The sequence below is a fragment of the Gymnogyps californianus genome, chromosome 2 (genome assembly GCF_018139145.2).
Source record: "Gymnogyps californianus isolate 813 chromosome 2, ASM1813914v2, whole genome shotgun sequence".
NCBI lineage: Eukaryota > Metazoa > Chordata > Aves > Accipitriformes > Cathartidae > Gymnogyps > Gymnogyps californianus.
The window spans coordinates 55577522-55601008 of NC_059472.1; the positions used below are offsets into that span (position 1 = coordinate 55577522).

A 23487-nucleotide genomic window follows, 5' to 3' on the forward strand; every position below is an offset into this window, starting at 1 on the left:
AAAAATTCATTTTGTTTTCATGCAGAAATCACTATTCTGGCTATGTCTAAGGATAGACTACAATATCAATTTTAGCTTAAAAATGTTAGTTTTGAGTAGGATTTATATTTACATCCAGTAAGAACTGTATTTTGGTAAAAAAAACTGAGATAATTTTTCTTTTTAAATTGGAAGTTAAAAGTTGCCATGTAATGTCTAGTGAATAGAATTCCAGTTGCCCCTGGTTTGAAGTTATATGGTATAAAACAAAAGCTTCATGTAAAATCTCCAAGTGCATAAGCAAAAGAGTTTGTATATTGTGGTTTATTAGAAATAAGTTAATCTGTAGTGATGAGTTCTTCATATCCATATTTTATGCAATCTTCAGCTCTAATATAGTAGAAAACCCATTGCTTATGTGAATATTTTAGAAGCAGAAAAAATGCCAGTATAATCATTGCTGCTTTTTGTAACTTATTGTGCTTCAGAGCCACCGGTTCCCATTGCTCCACCTCAGCTGTCCTCAGTCGGTGCAACTTACCTGTGGATACAGTTGAATGCCAATTCCATCAATGGGGATGGACCCATTATTCAAAGGGAAGTTGAGTATCGAACTTCAAGTGGAAGCTGGTATGACATACAACCTGTGGACTCCACAAGCTATAAGATTGGGCACCTGGATCCTGACACAGAATATGAAATCAGTGTATTACTTACAAGACCAGGTGAAGGAGGAACCGGATCTCCTGGCCCAGCTCTCAAAACAAGAACAAAATGTGCTGGTGAGTACTGAAAAGTGATTGGAAAGTTGTAAGCATCTTTCTAGGGTTGAAAACGTAAGTTATTTCACTAGCAGTTTTTGCTGTCTATCCTAAACCAGCAGGCTGTAGGAATTAAGACTGAATGTTTTTAAGTATAAGCTATTAGCATTTGCCAGCTACGATGACCTTGAAACCAACCTTCAGTGCCACTGTAGATTGTAGATGAAATCATGCCTCTGCATGCCTTAAAGTGGTCAGTGTAGAGTGACAGTAAAAATAAACAATTTTTACTATCAGGTATGCGCTGAGCTCTCTCCATTTCATTGCACCTTTCTCTTGCCAGCGTATGTTTGGGTTTCAGGTTAGTTCATCCTTTTTTGTTTTCTTTTTGTTTTCTTTTGGCTAGTATCCCAAGCTTGATAAAAAATTTGGTTGTTTTGTATAAAGTTTCTTTTTTCCTTTTTTCAATGTCAGGTGTATCAAACTTGTAGATAAAGTGGAAAGAGAACCTGTGTAACAGCAAAAGTATGCACTGTGAAGTCTCAATTAGCAGATGAGGTTTAGCAAAGGACTGCTTTCTTGAGTGACTGATAGCATGTCTTTTCATTAAATGAGATAGTGTGATTTGTGGTGCTGTGTAGCAGTCTTGGCTCCTGTTTTGGATGTTATAATTAATAGTGCTGACCTCTGACTGTAAAAAGATACAAAGTAGAACTATTATACAAAAGCAATTGTACAGTAATTTTCAGGAAGAGTGGCAGTGATATTAATTTGGGATTCAGCTGCTCAGAAAATAATAGAGTATACTGGAGTTTTTTTCGTCATTAGTATTTTCCCCAATATTTTGAATCTTCTTTCCGCTGCTGTAAAGTTGGTGGAAGATATGCAGAAGTGTACCTAGAGGACATGGGACTAAGCAAATGGTATTAGCTTATTGATCCTAATCTTTTAAAGAATGGCTTGGTGTTATTTGTCTTTTTAACAGGAAAAATTACATACTTCAGCAGAGATAATGATGTATTTCCATTGCATATGAAAGTTAGGTCACTTTTTGTAAAGTCACCTGGCTACTTGTCAGCGGCTAAATGGCATTTCAGTTGAATTGATTGGTGTGCTGTCAAACATAGAATGAAATACAGTTGCTGTCAGAATCCCAGTGTTACGTTTTGAAGATGCAAGCTTATACAAGTACTAACTCTTTGATACTCTTTTTGTGGTTTTTTCTTCCTCTCATTGTTGGAAAGAAGCATTTAATGAAAAATACCAAAAAGCAGTACAATGAAGTTATAATAATAGTTAAGTATTTAGTATTTGTAAGATTTTCTTTACTAGACTAAGATAACTTCAGCTTAGTCAAAAGTGAGGCATAAGAATTAATTAGGGTTCCCTTCAGGAGGGTTTCTGGGTCACTATGCCTTTTATAATAATGTAAAATTATCTGTCTAGACAAGGTAAGTGTGTATTTAATACACAAGTACTTCAGTTATTTTAAAATTAAAACAGTTTTTCTCATAGTTTGATCATCTGCTTATATGCTCAGATAATGTAACATTGGGTGCTGTGTAAGTGAGCCTGTCTGTACTAAAGGGTTCGAGAGTGTGGTGGGTTGACGCCAGCCAGCAGCCAAGCACCCACACAGCCGCTCGCTCAGTCACTTCTGCCACGGGATAGGGAGAAGATAGAAGGAAGGCAAGAAGACTCATGGATTGAGATGAAGACAGTTTAATAGGTGAAGCAAAAGCTGCGCTCACAAGCAAAGCGAAATAAGAAATTTATTCACTATTTCCCATTGGCAGGCAGATGTTTAGCCACTTCCTGGGAAGCAGGACCTCAGCACACATAATGGTTAGTTGAGAAGACAAACACCGTAACAATGAACATCCCCGACATCCCCCCTTCCTCCTCCTTTCCTTGAGCTTTGATTGCTGACCGTGACATCATATAGTACGGAATATCCCTTTGTCAGGTGGAGTCTGTCCCCGCTGTGTCCCTTCCTAGCCTCCTGTCCACCTCCAGTCTACTCGCTGCAGGGGCAGAGTGGGAAAAAGAGAAAGCCTTGAGGCTGTGCAAGTGCTGCTCAGCAACGTTCAAAACACTGGTGTGTTATCAACCTTGGTTTAGTCACAAATCCAAAACACAGCACAATTCAGGCTGCTATGAAGGAAATTAACTCCATCCCAGCCAGAGCCAGTAGAGAGGGAAATCCGGAATTTTAGTTATATTTAAGAACATCATACGCTTTCTGGTCTTTTCAGTGATACATACTGTTGAGTATTAAAACATGCATTCAGTCTCATAAATCACTATGTACTGGAAGTATTTTATTACCTGGTAACGTCTTGTAATACATCAGCATTATTTGTGTTTTCATTAAGCTAGACAGTAACCCTCTTAAATTAAAAGCAGAAAGTGATGGCTGACTGAAAAATGTAAATTGAATGATGATATTAAATCTGTCTCTACAAATTGGCTTTTTTATAGCAGAAGATCCTGCTTTGAAGGTGTAGTGGTTATTGGTTAACTGTTAGCAAGTGACATGCTAATAACTGGCCCAAGGGCTTAAAAAGAGATGCTGATAAACTAATGACGGTATAATTAAGCTGGGTAGGAGTAAAATAATGCCAATCTCCAAAGCATACCATAGAATTAATAAAACAGGAGTCTTTAAGAGAAGAGTCATTGCACCTTTTTAATTACTGTGATAATTGTATGCTGCTTGCCTGTTCCCTAGGGGTCTAGTGAACCACTTGGAGACTTGAAGCAGTATGCTAGACATTCAATAATCTTAATAGTGCTCCAAAGCATTTGAAATATGTTTTCATTTTAGCAAAATGAGATTTCAGAGGCTTGTAATAGACAAGTCTTATCTGTAACTTTAGTAAATAAAAGCATCTATAATTAGAATGCAAAGAAAAAATCTCTCCGGACTTGGTTGCATCACCCTCAGTGGAGCAGTTACATACTTTCTAAAGTGCTTTGCTTCCTTTTGATGAAATGTAATATAAATGTAAGTGGTCTTTCAGTGTAATGTTCAGGAAAGCCAAGGAATTATGTCCAGGTCTGGATTAGATTTAACCTAGAATGTGGAGTTCAGGTTTGAAAAAGAGGAGTTTAATTGTGAACCACATTTGAGTCAGACTTAGAAAAAGGTTTTTTCTTGTTTCAAGGTCTGAAATCGAGGCCTCCCCAGGTTGTCTGGAATTTGAATCACCAGCTGCTGTGCTCAAAGCTCCCTCTTCCCACAGCTGTCTCATACGGTGTTATGAACCTAGAAGAGTGCTGCCATTTAAAATAAAAGGGGAGTGGGGGGAGATGGGAAGAAAATTTATCAGGAGATACATGACAGAACATTTCCATTATACAGTATATCACAAATTACTCTGATGTACATTTTCACTCTGGTATAGTTGTAAAATAAGAATTCCAGAGTAGTCACCCACAATTAGAGTTATTTAGGGGAAAGATATCAGAATGCTTCACACTTCAGACACCGTTATCCGAGGAATAAGACTGTTAGCTCGGTGTGAAGCTCACAATGCCAACCACTGCCATAGAGACCTCAACCACCCAGCTATTGCTAGCAGCTAAATAGCTGCACGAGTATTTGAACCAGAGAAATCGCCTTGTATGTAAGTACAGAACCAACAGTGGCTCTGCCATATGGGATATAGTAAATTTGAGGATCTGAGAATCAGTAGTTATAAAAAAACCCCTGTTATCCCTTACTGAAGTAGACTGGGAATCCTCTGCTGCTTGAAAAAGTCCAGAATCAAATCTTCTCTAAATCTGACCCAAAACCAGTAGAACTGTCTGTTATAAAACCTAAGTAGGAATGTTGAAGGATTAATAAGGTAGACTATGTTTTATAGTTTCCTCTTATCCATATCAATATTTCTGTGGGTAGAATTATTTATTTCACTGCTTTGCAACACGTTTTGTCTTTGGCATGCATTGCACAATACGAATCTTGATCCAGTATGTGTCCCAGCACTCTGATGGTGAGACAGTACCCCAGTTAAAACAGTCTCCTCAAAAATCCAGAACTGAATGAGTTCCTGCAATCTTATTTTGCTATGGCCTCTATTAGAAAATTTATTTCTAAATAATGTTTTTCCTTGAATCTGCTGGTGAACAGATACAGCTTAAAGCCAGCTACCTTAGGAAGAAAAAGTAAAATAAAATCCTCGCTCCTGCTAAGAGAGGGGATTTTTAGGGCCTTCTAGGGACAATCGTTGCCTTTATCTCATCATGTTTCTTTTTTCACTGTGACATTTGGAATAATCTTAGAATATTAGCATCTTTTCCTTTCCTGAACCAGAAAACTCTGTTGGAATTTAAGAAAATAAAAAATAAATAAAAAGACTGCCATGAAAGAAACTTCTGACGAATTGTGGGGTTTTTTAACGGTCAGAACTCTACTTCAGTGCTAAGACACAATTATTGCCCTGGAGTATTTACAAAAACAATCACTGTCAATTTAACCAATAATTTTCCAGGCAGAGAATTCACACATTCCTCATACAAGGAAGTAACAGGAATGTTTTAATTAACATAGTTCATTTTGCTGTCTCTTCTACCCCATGACCTGAGCTTGTCAGGAGGAAAGCTGTTATTCCCAGTACAACTGAGCTCTTGAATCACTGCTGCAGGTTAGTTGTAAACTGTCTGATACTCCTAGAAGGCTTGTTACAATCTGGAAGAACAGAGCAGAGGAACTCTTTTAAGTCCCCACTCTTAAAGATTATTGTTTTTCATTTTATTAATTTTGCTCACTGCTTTGGCTTCAGCTGGGTAATTTTCCAAGGTGTCAAAATTACTTCGCTAGTTCTTTGCTGCCCGCTGGCATCCACTGGCATTGTGGAAATCTACATGTGCCAAAATGCTCACTGATGGAATGAGTGTCCTCTTCCCTCTGATCAATTAAGACCTCATCTCCTGTTACCAGATCCTGAAAATGATCAGATGTGGACCAGAGCAACTACCCTATTTTCACTTCGGAACGTTAACTAAATTCCCTGTTTTCTCCTTTTCATTGCTAAAAGGGGTACATAACTTACAAGCATATAAGGTCTATAGCCATTTGAAAAACTGTATGGAAATACAGTATTCACATAGGCAACATAGGTTCACTTTGTAGAAAATTGTAGCCTGATTCAAAGCCAAAGTATAAAATTCTTCATCTTCCCCATCTACCCGTTTTAGATAGTCCCTACAAATTATACGGTATTTTACTGTCATACACTCTCTAACTGCATCAGGTTGCAAAAGACAGAAGTATCTTTAGGCAGGTGGTACAGGCTAGCAACTGTCTTGAATCCTGCACGCAAAGTCAATGTGCTCAGGTGTGCCAGATAGCACTCCATGCCACCACTTTCCTCCTGCCCCATGACATGGAGCACTTGCCAGGTCCTGCAAGATGGACAGTCTGCTGCCCCTAGTGTATGACATTCTGAATACTCAATCATCTTTGCAGTTGTTCTTCCCTATTTTCCACCTTCCCATCTTCTTTTATCATTAATTCTCTAGTTAGTCTCTCCCTTTGTCAGTGTTCATGCCCCAGCCTGTCTTGCATCTCGGTGGCACTTACTGCTTATTTCTGTGCCTTTCCCCATTCTATATCACTATTAGGAAAGATGAGTTCCTTCCTAAGAACTTCTCTAGGTTGAAATGGTGACTGCCTTTCTCTGTCCTTGCAGGCTTCTTTGGATCTTTTGACCTTTTTGTCTCAAGAAAAGAGGAAGGATCTTTGTGTCACTGGGAATTAAGTTCTTCCTTCTTGTTGCTATACCTTGGGGGACTGCCAGTGAACAGGTTCAGTTTTTTCCAGGCATAGGATGAAGTCTTAACATCGCTTAGTTTTGTGATCATAAGAAAATGTCAACTTGAAGCCGTACTGCAGGTTCTTCTCTACAGCTTTTTCTCAGAACTTCGCAATTTTCTCAGAAGTTTGAACCAAGGTTGTGCAGCTGTGTTGTATCAGAGCTAGACCTCAGATCACAGACACGTGAACCCTGAGGAGGAGGGCTGCAGATATTGCACCATTTTATTTTCCATGGAAAAGTTCAATGGTATTTCTAAAGTCACCATTCCAAACCTGAAGCTGTAATAAACTTTGGTAGGAAGTTGCATTGATTTATCAGAACAGGAAGTCCACAGTGAACTTACATTTCATGTATGGTTTTATTGTGAAAGTAAGTTACAGTTTTAATAGAGATTTGAAATGAAGAATATCTACTGTATCTCCCTTTCTCCTAATGCCTTTCTGATATATAAATCATTCCCATATAAGATCCACTTTCTCATAAGGGTAAAAGCTAGTATTGGATTTTCTGCAGTGTAGCAGGTGAATCACAGATTTGGATGTGCAGAAGGTAAGCTGATAGATTTTAATAGAATTCCAAGAAAATATTGCCTAGTGGGATGTATGTCCATGTCCCTGTGTCAGTTGCCACTTGCCTCTGATTAGGAAACAAAAGAAATGCATCTTCTTGGAAAGGGCGCTACTGAAAACATAAGTTATGTCCAGCTCTGGCTACTATATAAAAGTTCTTCCTTGGCAGCCACTTGCCTGGAAACCAGCACCCAGGTTGTTCCTTACTGAGCTGATTTCTCTGATGCTGTCTTAGAGAACAGCCTTCCCTTGTGTTATTGGAGATCTTGGGTCAAGAAAAAACAAAATAATCAAAATTCCTACCATAAAATATCTCTTTCAATCCAGTTCTCCTCCTCTTCGTCTCACAGTCTAAAATTCCCCTCTGGGAGTCCTTTAAGTCCATGAAAGCAAAAAAATGCCGTAAACAGCAGCAAATGCAGCTGCAACAAATGCCACTCCTATCTTCAAGAAGAGCAAGAAGGAAGACTCAGGGAACTACAGGCCGGTCAGCCTCACCATAATACCTGGGAAGGTGATGGAACAATCAATCTTGGAAACCATTTCCAGACACACAAAGGACAAAAACATGATTGGGAGTAGTCAGCATGGATTCACAAAGGGGAAGTCATGCTTTATGAATGTGATAGCCTTCTGCGATGAAATGGTTTGGTAGGTGAGGGGAGAGCAGTGGAGATACTCAAAAGCTGTCTGGACGTGGTACTGAGCAGCCTGCTCTAGTTGGCCCTGCTTGAACAAGGATGGGGTAGGGGGTGGTTGGTCCAGATGGACCAGACCCTTCCTACCTCAACCATTCTGTGATTCTGAGTTTCTGTCAAACTGTGGGAAGAGGAGCTGTCATCATGGTGTCTATTAAATTCTCCTGGACTCTGCTTTCACAAACAGGGATGTATCATGATCTCTCCACCATATTCCTGTCCTTCCCCAAGGCTGTATGAACAGTGAGGTTACAGCGTGATGGAAAGACTCTTTATCATAGACAAAAGTTTGAGTTCCACCACATCATTCTGGATGCTTCTTCAGATTTGTGGTTGCTAATGATAGGGAAAAATAAACATTTTCTTATAGAAAATAAAATGTTATCAGGGTATCTGCCCTTTCATCCCAAGTGTGTCTTTCCTTCACAGGGGAAATCACAAGTTGGTTCTCCATTCAGTGACTCTTCAGCCTGTGTAGACAAACACTTTTCCTAACATCAGCAACCAAGCAAGCTGGTGTTATGTAGAAATTACTAATCCCTGCACTCTTGTGTGCCTTCATCAGTGCCTTAATACATATTTTTGGTTCAGTTACAGCATCCAGAGGTCTCATTGTTTCTCACAGAACTTTTTCCCTCCCCACCACCTGAAGGGGAGGGCAGGAAGAGGATAGGAAAACTGCAAAGATCTGGGTCTGTTGGCCCCTCTCTCTGACACATGTGCTGGAGTGTATAAGGAACATAGCCACATTCTAGTGATGATAAGGACAGGGAGGATGAAACCTGACTGTCAGATCGGTTTGTTTTGAGGAGCTCGTCATTACAATGAGGAGAAGCATTTAGGATTCTTTCCTGACAATTATAGCTGGATTAGTATAGGGGTGGAAACCGAATGTTTGTAAAAAGAACTGCCAGGTAGGACTGTCTTTGGTCATGTGAAAAGCAGTCATATAAATGGAGACTTAGTTCTTCACTTTATTAGATTCCCATTTCAAAACATTTGCAGAGGAAGAAATTAACCTGCTCTTTGAGACAAATGAACCTTCACCATTTTATAGCAAACCTGAGGGGCAAAATTATTAATTTCACATCTGCCAGGTAGAAGGAATGTGAAGAAAACATAATGACCCTTGAGAAAAAGTCGATAATATGATTTCTCCTATGACATATCTCCATCTCCAGATTTGTTGCAGTCTTTTATTAATTATAAGGTTAAGCTCAAAAAACACACACTTAAAAAATTATTTTACCCAACTTTGATTCAGGAAGAATTTCTTGGTATGGAGTGAAAAAAACCCAGCAAGTTGGGAGTGTGCTGGTTATAAAGAAAAGACTGGTATGTGGGCACCTTTAATAGAAGTGGTAAATTAGGTATACTTGTGAAAAATATTGATAGGGCGTTCCATAGTATTATTCTGTTCTGAACAAATTGAACATGAACCGTTCCATGGATGCTTTGGATCTCTCTTTTCAGAAGTACTATTACTGCAGATTTACTGCATTGGTACTCTGTTATTAAAAGCAATTAGAAATACAGAAAAGGGAATGCTTTGGGTGTAGATACCTTCCCTGTGAAGTTCCACAGGTGCCTTGAATTTATCATTAACAACTTTCTGCTGAGGACTTTCTCCCCTCTTCTGAGGGCAATTTTCACATCAGTTATTCCAGTTTTCACATCCGGTTATGCCATACTGCCTTCCAGTTATATGCAAACTTCATTATTAATAATGCTGATCCTTTGGCAAAAACATTAGCAAATGAGACCGGAAAGGATGGCTTTTCCTCTTAGTCAATGGAGAAGGTCTTATCCAAAACCAAAACAAAATCTTTTAGACGTTTGAAGCGGACAAAGTATATTTACTTCTTCAATTTACGTCTAAAAGAGTAACTAATTATGTGTGCCTGAGAGTGTGTATGCGTGTATATACATACACACACACTCATATCTCCCCATCGATCCAGTTCTCTTTTTCCTTCATATGTATGTATGAATGTATCACCTCTATGACCAAAGGGGATTTATGCTCTAAAGAACAGGTTTTGTAATTAAAAAAAAAAGGTTGAGTGAACTTCTGAGCCATCTGTTTTAGGAGCCGGGAAAACAGGATGTCCCATAGACAACGGAAGCCTAATTTCTGAAAGATTTGTCTACTAAATATTGCTACCTTATGATGGTAATCCCATTTTCTGTATGACAGACCTGCAAGGCACGAGGCAGCACCCAATTAACGAGGAATCTGCTGTCAAGTGGAGTATTTGATGTTAGACTTCTGCTTGTCTGCCCTGAGCCTCCAGAATGAGGGCACTAGTTTGTCTCTCTCTCATTTTCTGGACTTAAATTCTGGCAGGACTGTGTCGAATTCATTTAAATTTGAAACAAGTTATTTGGATGAAATTTGCCAATGGTTTTAAAGGATATTGAGAGATGGAAATGGATGAACAGACAGGCATGCTCCTCTGTTTTATTCTTTTAAGGCTCACTCTTTTGTTTGAGACTGTTAGACCGTGTGCTGTCTTGCCCAGCAGCTTTGGCCAGTTGTAAAAACACATAACTTCACAGTTCTATTGGAACATCTGTGAAGCATGAAACATCCAGGAATTATGTAGAAATACTGAGATACTTAAGTTTTGAACCTTTTAGTTTTGGGTTTTGGTTTTTTTTTAAATGCTTACAAAAAAGTAAAATCAAAGGTTTGCAGAATGAATGGCACATTAATTCTGCCTCACTTCAAAGGAAAACGAACAATGACACCACTCAGGTACTTCCATTTTTTTTCAGTGCTTGGAAGGCATTTTGGCTTTGCAAAGCTGTTTGTTTTACAAATGTAGAATTGTACGCAGAATCCAGTCCAACCTCCTGAAGGTTCCCAGGAAGAAGAGCTGATGCTGTGAGTTCTGGCTTTTCTGGTACTACTTTTTGCCATAAAGTACAATTACAGCTTTATAGCCTAGACTATAGGCTAGGTGTCTAGTTTGAGACCTGAAATCAGGTCAGATCCTGATGAAGAAATATCCTGACTTTGGAGGAAAAAAAATTCTCTCTTTCTCTTCAGGGTGCTAGGTTACTGCAGTGCTGTAAGTAGGTAATGCTGTCCTACAGTCCAAGGATTTCTTCTGGTCAGCAAGTGTGCATCACATTTCTGTTTACAGTTACAGAAAAATAAAGTTAGGACAGTTCAAAGAGCACTAGACCTCCATTTCTATAGAATTAAAATAATAGTTTTGTTTGGTAATCCGTCTAATTACTGCTGAGTGTGTTGGTTAGGCAGGGAGGGGCATCCCTGTGGAACTGAGATTCTTCAAGACTCTTATAGGCAACAAACACTTGAGGGAGGAAAGCTGCTCTATATTCTTTTTTGCTACTCTGTGCCTACATGGCTAGATGGATTCTGGCCCAAAGAAAATAAAGCATTTGACTGTGAAGTCATTAAGCAAGCAAATACTTACTTAAATATCTAATAGGAAATAAGAAATAAAATTTGGAAATGCTGTGCATAGCATTATCATGAAGTACTGTATTAAAAGAGAAAAACTGAGATTAAAATAAGACTGCCAATGAAGTTAATCATTTAAGGCTCTTGCATTTCAGTACTCATGTTCTTTCATCCATAGGAAGATCTTTTTTACAATGAGAAATATGACCAACCATCTAAAATACTTTTAACAATTGTGTTTTCAAAGTTATTGTTCTAATGTCTGCATTTAGCTGTCTTTCAATATATACCATCCTTTCAGCACCCTTTTTATTATGTTAAATATATTAAAAACTATCTGTGTGTTTAGTTCATGCTTATTCGTTCTGTTAAGCTTGATCCAGTTCCTGGTAAGCAAAAAAGAGGGTTTTCTTTTGGGAAAGGGAGAGTTCAGTTTTATCCATTAATTCATGATTCAGAACTTTCAAAAAAGCTCTCTGAAGATGTTTTGGTCCAGAAATTTTGCAGTAGAAAATGATATTTATAGTGGACTGTTATCTTTTAGTATTATACGTATGGGAAAACGCATGTAAAGCAAAAAGGTAATAATAAGTGTTTACTCTTGACATGCAGAAGTGCCTTTTCATTTCTAAAAATTTATGTTCTTTGGAAACAAAAATCAAACTGTCTGTCAGTTGCTCTTTGTTTTGACTGTTTCTACAGATGTTTTGTTTGCAATTAGCTTAAAAAAAAAACACCCCCAAAAATATTCAGTAATTTACTTAATTACTGTTGTACAGCATTGAATTTGAGAGGATGAACCAATGTGTAACTGGCATGTTTGGTCAAGTAAATGAAAAAAAAATAACTTTTAATGACCTGAGCATAATTATAGGTGACTTTGGAATGACAACTGGCAAAAATTGTACTATAATTAAATTTCCATTATAAAAGTTTCATCTTTTTTGTCTGACATGTAAGGCTAGATTGTGAAGAGTATTCATTTATAAGAGGAAGAATTAGAGAGCTATAATTTATAATTCAGGATAATCAATGAAAGCATTTCTTTTGTCAAAAAACCTTTCACTGACAAATAGCATTGCATTGTTAGTTGTTTTAAAAAGAAACTAAAAATTCTTTCGTTATTTTTTTCACTTAGTGTAAAAGGAGATGAAAAATTCTGGTGTTTGAATCAAGTCTTGCAGTAATTCAGAGTAATATGCAGATAGGGCCTCTCAGTCTGTTTTTCTCTTTATTTACATTAACTTTGGCTCAGTTTATATCTAAGACTGTTCATGAAGAAGTAGGATCTTTCTAAGGCTATCTTATCAAGGTTCTGTTTAATCTTGAACAGAGTTGTTTCTAGTACAAGAAGTGATAACATATTCTGATTTTCAAACTTTCCAATTATTGACTGAGATGGACCCTTTGCTTTCCAATACTGGGGTCTCAAAGAAAACTAATAAAAACATTATGAGGCTACCCTGTTCATTTCTACATAATCTTTCAAAGGGAGCTCCAGCAAAGATTAGTATTTTAAAAAGTTTTGGCACCAGATTTTCAAAGGCAACTGCAAAGCTCAGAATCACTCTCATTTAACTAACAGATGGGTGAGGCTTCTTCCATACACTCATTTGAGCTCTGTATTTACAGAAGTATTTTGTGTGCTTTTGTTATCACTGTTAATTAGACTCAACTCGACTCTGTACACTGATTCCTCTTACTATACTATCTGTTCATTATTTAAACAAAGTATATGCCATTGATCTCAAAATATGATTCTTACGTACACAGAAAAGTTGGACTCTTGACTAAGTAAAAATATCTTTTGTCTTACGTATGAATCTGTTAAAACAATGAATCTGTTTCTGCTCTATTAATATCACAGAATAGTTTGACATGTATCTATTTTATTCTGTTACAGTGACACAATCTCTGCTAAGCAGTTAATGTACAATATTGTACATTATATACTGTGTGTATATATATATTAGATATCTATATATAATGTATAACTACATTATAGTTCCTAAAACAACTGACTTGAAAATAGGTTATTTTCATAATGATAATTTTCAGAGACTGTCTACTAAAATTCAAAGTGATCATTTACTTCTGTGTGTACTACCACTTTACTGTTAGTCTTTTGACTTATAGACCATTGCTTATGGAAGCAGTCAGTGTTAAAATCTGTCAGAAAAGTACTGTTCTGCATTCGTTTTCATGCTCTGCAGTAGCTGCTTCCTGGATGTTACTACAAGTTGCTGAGGCCAGTTTGTATGCCTCTTTCTTTTTGTTCAGACAACAGGCTTTAATCTCTGCAAACTGATTTATGCATTGATTGTTAAAACTATACGGTTTGCAGTTAGATAACATCTTAAGGTTTTATTCTGCATTTGGAGCTTTATAGATGCACAGTTCTCCAGTGGATCAGACTAGAGTTTTTTCCTTAAAATGAAAAGGTTTGAACTGTCTTCTGTTATTGAGAAGTTTTAAGTGGCATGGCCCTAGATGTCTTCTGTAACAATTGTAATCTAGTATCAGTTGATTTGACAAGTTGAAATGCTGAAATGGCAGGGCAACACAGTATTCTGCCTTTGCAGTGTCTTAAAGATGCATGAAGATGAAAAAGGTAGCCCTCAGAGAATTCTGTGAACATGAGTACATCACAGATCCGCATAAACATTTAATTATTTCTTCATAGGGGATAGCTTAGTATCTTGATCAAAAATGAGCGCATCTAGTACAGCTGAGCAACTGATTGGAGCAAATCTTTATGAAGTTCTTAGATCGTACATAAATGGTGACTTAATTATTTCTCAGATTTACAACTCATAAATCTAGGTTTATTTTTATGAGCACAGGTAACCAATTTCTTTTTTCTTCTGTATTTTTTGCACAAGATTATTTTTAGCCCTAAAGGAATGGTGAATCTATTAAATGATGATGGAAAGACACGTAACATTGGATAAACTAATTTTAAACTCATTCTCAGAAAAAGCTGAACTATGTTTGCTAAAATTTTCCAGCATGATGAAAGAGGAAGAGTGGTCATTTCAGTCTAAGTTGTTAATATTCGGCAAAGTTACACAGTTGGTAGGAGACTGATAACGAAATGTATGTGACAACTATGTGCACTGGTATCTGTAAGCCTATACTTGCTTGTGCTGTTTCTCATGCAAAACACCAAATTTAAGGTTACCAAGTTAATTCAGAAGATATTTAGTTGCTTTACTTTAACATGCAGTGTCTGATGCCTGGCTAAAATAAAATACATTGAATATCATTTAAAGTAGTAGTGAATATCTTTGATTTTATTCAGTATGAAATGTTAAAGAACATATGCTACCCAGATACTCTTTTTAGAGAAACTTACAGTGATGTCATTTGTCTTGGATAGTAAAAAATTGACCATGAATTCAAATCAGAATTTTGTCATGCTATAGTAAAAGCACAGGGCACATGATGTAGAAAAAAAAAAGGTTTTGCCTATTTTCAGTTTTAAGTTTCCGTGGATTGCAAAAATTACAATTTTTGCTGTTTGGGAGAGGGAAAAAGGTTTCAACAGTGTTGCAGTGGTATTAGATGTTGAGATTATGACTGGCATCACTTTTTCCAGTGAAAAACAGAAGCTGAAATGTGCTGCAACTCAAGATTGCTCTAGAATGAGACAACCTGCAGGAAGATACAGAAGATGTCATGGGTCAGCAAGCCTTTACCTGCTCAGAGTTTAAGGCTTGCAAAAGCTGACACTCTTTACAGCCGTATCGTAACTCTTCATACAGAGAAACAAAAAGGGTGAAAAGCAGAACAGCTTTTTCAGGTGGTTGGGAGAGCAGAAGTGAATGTGGAATCAGTCTTGTATTAAGGAGGGAAGAGGGGAAGGAGTAAGCTCATTTCAGATAGAAGCTCTCTAGATGAGGATCAGGAGACCCTTGAGTCATTTGCTTTGGCAAAAGTTAAACTTTTGCTTTGGCTGAAGCTCATTAATCCAGTCCAACCTGGACATGTATTTTTTGCTGTTTTCTGGCATTTTCTTTTGCTTATATCCATGGAGAAAACCTCTTTCCTCCTTCTCATTAACTTTCCCATTTTATTCATCATGTTTGACACCAGTTTTGGGTAGCATTTCTTGTATAAGACATATTACAAAATAGGTTATGTAGGCATAATCCTGAAAAGCACAGTTGATAAAGCAATAATTCAGGTAACATTAGAAATTTTAACTACTAATGATCTATTAGAAATTTTAACTACTAATGATCTATTGCTGAAAAAGAAGTTCCGAGACAAGTCTATGGTATTTATCAGGAGTAATCAGAGAAGCAAAGAAATGTTTGTTTTCAAGGTACTAATAAGTAGTCTGATTATGCTGTATAATTGTATTGCCATCATGCTGTTATTTCAAGTAATTTTATTTTGGGGAAAGTAAATATAGGCCAGTAAGACTAGACTAATTTTGCCTTCTGTGATCAAACTTGGAAAGGTTTTGTCAATATTTTCATAATAAACTTTCTGCTGACTTTGCCCCAGAATTGCTGTGAGTAATTTGAGGAAATACTGTGGTTCCTTAGACAGCTTAGTGCCTATGGAAACAATAAATGTTACTCCCATAAACTTATTTTCTAAGATTCGGCAGAAGTATGGGTTACTGAGTGAGAATTACCTCCAGCTTTTACATATGCTATCAGGAACCGTGCTTGTGCTGCTCGGTGTGTATCTTCGGTAACTTCTGTAGTCAACATGGAAAGACAGGCTTTGCAAGAGGCTGATTCAGAGCAGGATCCAAACAAAGTGTTCCTATTCATCTTTTAAATCTTTTTTTAATTCATATTTTAAATACATCTTTTAAATTTTATCATCTTTCCACTGATGATAAAATCCTTCTAGGGAGACTAACCTCCTGCATCTTTGTAAATACCCACAAGTCTCTTCGGGGATAAAGATAAAACAGTCTAGGATGAAGGTAAGATTTGCTGCTCCTATAAAATATGTGAAGACCTGCCCGGGCTATTGGCACAGCGATAGTGTCAGTCCTAATATCCATTGATGAAGGACTAAAATCAGTTATTTTCCTAAAATAAGGTCAGGAACACCTTGCTTAAAGCCTCACTTTTACAGCATTGTTGATTAAGTTCTGTGTTACAACGTGAGATGGTGCTTTGACTTTCTGAATCTGAGCAGAATGAGTTCTTACTCTGAATAGAGAAAACAAATGTCTCCTCCATCTTCCAGACTGTGTCCATTCATTTTTAGATGGGCCATTGCCAAGGTTAAAGTGTAACACTTTGACTCTGCTTGCTCTCAATGGCTGTTTCAAGGATGATACTATTTATTATGTCAGTGGAGTTAGAAGTTGTCCAAACATCTAATATAAACAAGGAAATTTCCATACCAGAAAAAAAGACCAAATTCTGAAGTTAGTTACTATGGATTTTTGCAACTGACTTGAAATACTGTGAGAGATGCCAGGGGATTGTGCTGCTTAAGAATAAGCTGACAACAGTAGTGTTGCCGGCACAATTTCATGTTCTAGAAGAAAGGAAAAATAGTTCTATCATTTTGTCAGAAAGATTGCATGTGTTTGCTTTGTATTTTTAACAGTTCTTAACAGAGAGGAGAGGTTGTTTGGATGGTCTTTTTGGTCAAATTTAGTGAAAAAGACTAAATCATATTCCTAAAAATATATGTAATACATTGCTGTAGCTAAATCAGTTCCGAGATTACACTATGCCAATAGTTTACCTGTATGTCCACATATTTTTTTTAAAAAACCACCAGCGTATGTTTTGAGTTCAGGGTTTTTGGACACAGTACAACTGAATGGTGAAAATGCATTGCAGGTACATACTCCTGCTAGCCAAAATAGACTAGAAATTACAGTACAGCTACTGAGATGACTTACTTTTTATGTTCTCACGATGTTTTGATAGCTCAAAACAAGACTTCCTTTATATATAAGTGGCAGCTGGAAGAACAAGTGTCTGATTTTTGCCACACACCCTCCAAACCTGATGGGAGAGACAGGAGAAGGCACTTGAACAAGACTGTAGGGGACTGAAAAAGGGTGACACAATGGAAGAAGAAACATAGGCATGCCAGACCTCCCCCTTCCCTACCGAAATACATACTAAGTTCAGTAGGTTCACATCTGAGATGCTTGAATTTTTTAAAACATGTTGCAAATGTTTATCAAATTATTCTTAGAATGTCATGGTGTGCTGCCTCCTTCTTGGCTTTGTTTCTTCTCTGACTGTTTATTTTGTCTAGAATCTTTACTTTTTTTCTCTCCTTCCTCTGCTGCATATTTTGCTCCTGGTTTAGACAACCCCTCCCTCTATAGCATGGTGTTTAGGATCACATTACACTTAAGTCCCACTGAAGTAAATATGCACACCTGAGAGAATGTGGTAAATTTTATGCTATTCTATTTTACTCTGTTTGGTGTGGTAAGACTGAATGGAGTGAAAATATTAAAATATATCTTGTTTTAAGATGCAGACTGTATGTTTGCTTTAGTCTTAGTATCCTGTCCACCAGAAATGGAAATGCTAGAAATAAAGCAACTAAGGGATGATGATCTAAGGGACAGGATCTTTATTTCTTTTTTTTCCCCAGCTTTGGATAGGTAATGATTTAACAAAAAAATCTAGGCTAATACATATGGGATATAAAAAATTTCAAAGTACTAGAAATGTTCAAAAGAATTCTTTAAAAATACAGGCTCTTGAGGCATTATTTAAAATAAGACATTGTAACGCTTTGTTTGTAAAATGATGAAACTTCTTTTGTAATGTTTTCAGAAAGTGATGTGAATTGTCACACGACAGAAGAGGTTTGGCCATAGCAATGACCACAAAAATGTTCTCAGCCTTAGACACCTGACAGTCGAGCTGGGATTTTATATATCGTGCTATGAGCATTTCCATTTCTCCTTAGTTTCGCTTTTGGGGCTGGAAACTTCTCTGAAGCTTTGGCTAAGTGACTCTTTTGGTTGTGATCCATCGTCCTTGGCCAAAGTCTGCTGAAGTCTCCAAAGGGAATGCCAACAAATAAGGGAGAAGAAGGTCTTTTCTGTCCTGTGGAGGAATTATATTTGGCATAGGCCCTCCTCAGGTGCTTCAAGCAGAATTGCCCTGTGAAACAGATCAGAGGAACCCCAAAGGGAATACTGTCAAAGAAAAAGAAATATGAATGTCCTGCATCATCTGGTTAATCTTCCTTGTAAAATAAAGAGCTACTTCAGAGTTGAATTTGATCCAAGAAACTCTTGAGATTTTCTTCGATGTTTTTTTCAAACCAGGGAGGATTTTTTTTTTTTTAACCTATAGTTTCAGCATTGGAAGGACATCTATCGTTGATACATATGTGCCATTTGGCTTCTCTATGATCCCAAGAATTTGTAAAGCGTTTTTGAAACTCGTGGTGGTGAACTTTTTTCTTTAGTTGGATGACACTTTCATCAAGCCATCATCCAAGAGCAAAGTCATTTAGAATATAACCAGGGTGAATTGTGAACTCAGCACACATTGATTTGCAATAAATCTAGACAAAAGCAATCTCATCTTCAGTAAAGCATTGACTCCTCCAGGGATTCAGATAAACACCAAAAGAGACAGAGCTGCTGTTTCAGAAATTAGATTTAGAAAAATGAAAGCTGTATTTCTGCACAGATTTCCAGAGATGCATCATGTTTTGGATTATTCACAGTTAACAATTTTTTTCCCCACAGAGATATTGCACCTGCTCAAACAGTGCTAACTTCAGCATGGAACCATTCCTGGATGCAAAGGAGTAGCAGGGATCCAGTTAATAATATTCTAGTTGACCACAACCGTGTGTGACCCTACCTACAAGGAGGGTCCACTGGCAGACAGCGTCATTTTGGAATTCAGAGCACATTCAGAAGAGGAGTAAGCTTAGGAATTTGGACATTAGCCAGAAGAAGGCACAGCCTCAGTGTCTTGGAATATGAGAGTGTTAAATCGGCGAGGAGAGTCCCTAGTAATGAGAAGTCTTTTAGGGAATAGTTCCTGGACTAGTTTCAACTAGTATTTTTGCAGAAAAACATAAGGAGTATTGGCTTCCCAAAGGGCTGGATTCCGGCCCCAGTACATATGCTTTCCCATAATTTTTTCACCAGTTCCATGGTTTCTCTAGAAATGTAGAGCTGAAGACTATCATGTGGATAACCAAATGTCCAAGCAGATTTAGCCATAGATTTTTTCATTAGATAGACACAAGCCAAGATATTTGCAGGCCTTTTCCTTTTTCACAGATCAGTTTCATTCAGTCTTAATGCTTTGCTTTTGAAAGTCAAATTTTGAGAGAACTCAGATATTCAGAGAAAGCTATTTTTGGTGCCTAGTCTTCTAAGAAAGAATCATGAAATTTGTATTTTAAAAGGGTATGAAAAGAGATTTGCAGCCTATATAAATCTTATTACCATGCAGATATATAGTGAAATTTCTCTTACGTCATGGATTGAAAGATCTTTTGAAAATACAGAAGTGATACCTTATCCTTTCTTGGAAAAAGTTAGCAAATTTATTCAGCCACTTTTTATAGAACCAGATTGTGCTATAATAAGTAACAAGATCACCATCAGGTAGGAACAGCAGTTGCAAATCTTAAATGTCATGGATTATATCATAAATGGTGACTTGTGTAGAGATCTGCTGTCAAGATACGGTTATACAGAATATAGCTATTGCTTGGAAAAGTGTTAATAGCAAAAGGAAAATAAGAGGAAGTATGTAATGATCCTTTTAAAAGTCTGCAAGTCATAATATTTCACGTTGCAAAATCAACTTTCTTTTACATGCGTACAAGCAGCAAATAAAAAAATGGGCAGAGAAAAGTAGATGGAAAAAGTGTTTTCATTTTCTTTATGAACTTACTTTAATCTAGGGGAAGCTTGGCATATGAAAACAGCAGTTCCAACTACAAAAACATCTGAAATATTTCATCCAAGTATATTTTAACCACAAGGATATTTTCCACATCTTGGACTGATACTACTGCATTGGTACTAAACTTTTCTGAAGTCCATTCATTGCGATGGAAGGAACATATGATTAAATTCAGATGTTAGTATGTTTTCCCTGATGGCTAGTCTGTGGTTGGTAGAGCTGCAAATGTTTCTCTCCTCATAAAAGAAGCAAATCCTTAACTTTAATGATACCTGTAGTTAAGTGTTGTTCCAAAACACATAGCACTAATGATGTAGAAACTAATTACACCATGTGACTTTCACCATAATAACTCATGTAAAATCAATCTCTGATGTGGTTGTGGATCTTATTCTTTATGTATTTTTCATGCTTTTATTTTATTGTGCTTGATTCTGTTACCAGTTAATGATTTCCTTTTAACCATTAGGTATCTGAAAAATTCATATTGTGTGGTCCTTTCCTGGCCTTTTCATGGCTATACTGGGTTAGTGCTGAACTGGCTCTACTACACTGCAGACAAAAAGTCCAGATCTTGGGGCCTTGCCTCCTCTGCAGGAGATTTGCTGATACCAGAGTAATGAGCATCACTGTGAATGTGAGAAGACTCAGGACATGATCTTTAGTGGGTATCAAAACTGCCTGGTCTTGGGTGCAGATAGTGGTAACAACGATCTCTTATGTAAAGTTGCTTGCAGAGGGGTAATTTCACTAGTGCTTTGTTTTTAATTGATATTTCCCCCAGCAATGGCTAGTAACCTTATGCAATCTTTAATTTCAAAATTAGTCTTTGAGACAAGGTGGAGGTTAGAGCTCTTAATTTGTACTTTCATTGTGTTGGTAAATCAGATAGCTTTAGAATGATGAAGTAACGTGAAAAAAGCGAAAAGTTCAATGATTCACTCATCTGTTTGGGTAAAGCATAGTTGAGTGATTTTTTTTTTTTCCCCCCCTCAATGTCTTTGATTTGCAGACCTCCATAAAAATTTTAACAGCTGTACAGCTGTGCCATTACTATGTACAGCACTCTGTATAATGCATATAAGACTAGAGGTCTACTCAGTTACCTGCTGAGGATCACATAGCTGTAATTGATGGAGCCCCAGAAATCTCAGCTGAGAAACAGCAATCCTGGTGATTTATAGAAGGGTTTATGGTAAACGGTGTGATCTAGACTAAATCGGATAGTGACAAAATTACAAATTTTGTAAATCCACATGATTGTTACTCAGTTGCTTAGGGTGTGTTTTCTAGCAGATGGTTCAGACCTGGGCTAAATTCTGCATAAAAAGGAAGCAATACTGATACATCTCCACGCTTGTAGCTTCTTAGTACAACGCAAGACTCCTTAGGCTTTTTCATTTGACTGTCTCTGAATGCTTGGTTCAGAACAGCGTGGGTTAAAGGCATATGTTGACTGAAGAATAATGGGAGACAGAGAAAATCAAATTATATTGTTCTAGGAGTAGAGGGGATAGATAAGATTTCTGTTAACCCAAATTAGGTCTGTATAAGTGTTCCTAAGAGAGGAATGCCTGTAGGCTGTGAGCTGGGCTAAAACTCCTCTTCGCCTTGTTTCTGTTACTAAGGTTAGAAAACACGGTGTGTTTTTTGGAAAAGCTACGTCGCAGTGCTGTATTGCACTCTCATCGTAGAACCTCAGGTGAAGCGTAGGAGGTCTCAAAGCTCAGATGGGTCTGCTGACGACTCACACCCAGTAATGGGAAACCCAGCATTGCCCGCAGAAGCATGAAACAAGAGACCAGGGCTTTTCATCTGAGGGCCTCAGTTTTGAGACACTGTGGTAAGATTAGAGATTTGCGGTAATAGTGATACAAACGTTAGGCCGTATTTACTCTATTTACTGTAAAGCATTTATAATAGTAAATTTATTGTACCTAAAATAGCTCAACATAAAAAGTTTCCTCATCTGAATGTTGTAAGCGTTTTCTGAACTTCAGATGAACAGTGTATGCCATAATTGCTGATCATAATTGATAATCATTGTTCAGCACACAAAAAATATGTTCCATATGGTAAAGCTTGATTAGGAAGAAGCATCCAGATATACTCGCACTGTAAAGTTTTTTGGTTATTCTTCATGCAATTTGGTCCATACCAGAACAGAGGTTACACTGTGCATAGACTAAGGAAATGTCATTGTTATTGGTGTGCTTTATTTATTTACAGTTTTAAATGAGTTTTATTTTAGTGCCAGTAGAAAGAGATGTTTTCAAAGATGAAATATAATGTATATCTTGTTTCTAGGTATCAGTAAGGAATATCAGATAACTGTGAATGATTTTAAGGAAGGGAAAAACTGTAAAAAATTTAGTCAAGGCAAAAGAGATACTACCTGTGAAAAACAGGTGAGAGTTTGGCAAATAGACTTTTACTGTGTTTGTGCTTTGTAAAGTTTACCAGCTGAGTTATGTTTCTGTAGTAGAAGGAATGGATCCTGAAAATGCTCAGTGCTTGCACAGTACCCTGAGACTTTAGACAATAACTTTTGAAGATTCAAGTTCTTGGAATACAGTTGTCCTACAAACTTGTATAGCCAGCTCTTTCTAAAATACATATGTTCCCAAATAACACAGGTAAAGCTTCGTTTATGCTTGTATGCGCCAGTTCTTACCATGTTAATTTGTTCTTTCTAGACAAATCATTTACAGTCTAAAAGAACTTTTCTAATTAGAGATGCAGTATTCTATTCTATTCTGGTTTTTCAATAAACATCAAGACTGTGCTGGAAGGGTTCAGATTCTTTTATGCAAGCAGAACCCTCTTGAGTTCGTACACTCTTTACAGATGTAGTACAACTTCAGAAATTCAGGTGGAGAAAATGTTATGTGATGATTTCTTATCTTTCTTTTTTTGTTTGTTTTTTTTCCTCTCTACCCTTCAAAATCAAATCCCATACGTGTCCCATTAACCAGTAACTCGCTGCAAAGGCTAAGGAAGGAAACAAGTTTCTAAAGGTAGTGTTATCCCTAAGCAGTAATTATATGGGTTCTAAAGTAGTAGCTGTATTATATAAAATACAGTATTTGCTATAATATTATATATTAGCTATATTATTACCTAATATTATACTTTTAGCTATATATTACAGCTATATCACATAAAATTAGTAGCTATATTATATACATTGAAGGAAATGTATGATGCTATGTGACATGTGGGCTAGGAATAAATTCCAGGTGAAGCCCACAATACTAAATATTTATTTTGCATTTACTGGCTTGGGTTGCTTATTTCTCAGCTAGTATTTTTCTAGCAACAGCAATTCCAATTT

The 23487-nt window shown here is 37.0% G+C and overlaps 1 protein-coding gene across 4 annotated transcripts in view; it reads left to right on the forward strand.

The window, feature by feature from the left end:
* The window catches only part of PTPRM (protein tyrosine phosphatase receptor type M), a 486857-nt gene that overhangs the window by 204564 nt on the left and 258806 nt on the right, over positions 1–23487 (forward strand). For all 4 annotated transcript variants that reach the window (XM_050915684.1, XM_050915683.1, XM_050915685.1 and 1 more), the window contains exon 7: positions 468–761. In XM_050915684.1, coding sequence (XP_050771641.1) covers positions 468–761 — 294 coding nt within the window. The remainder of the gene's footprint in view (positions 1–467; positions 762–23487) is intronic.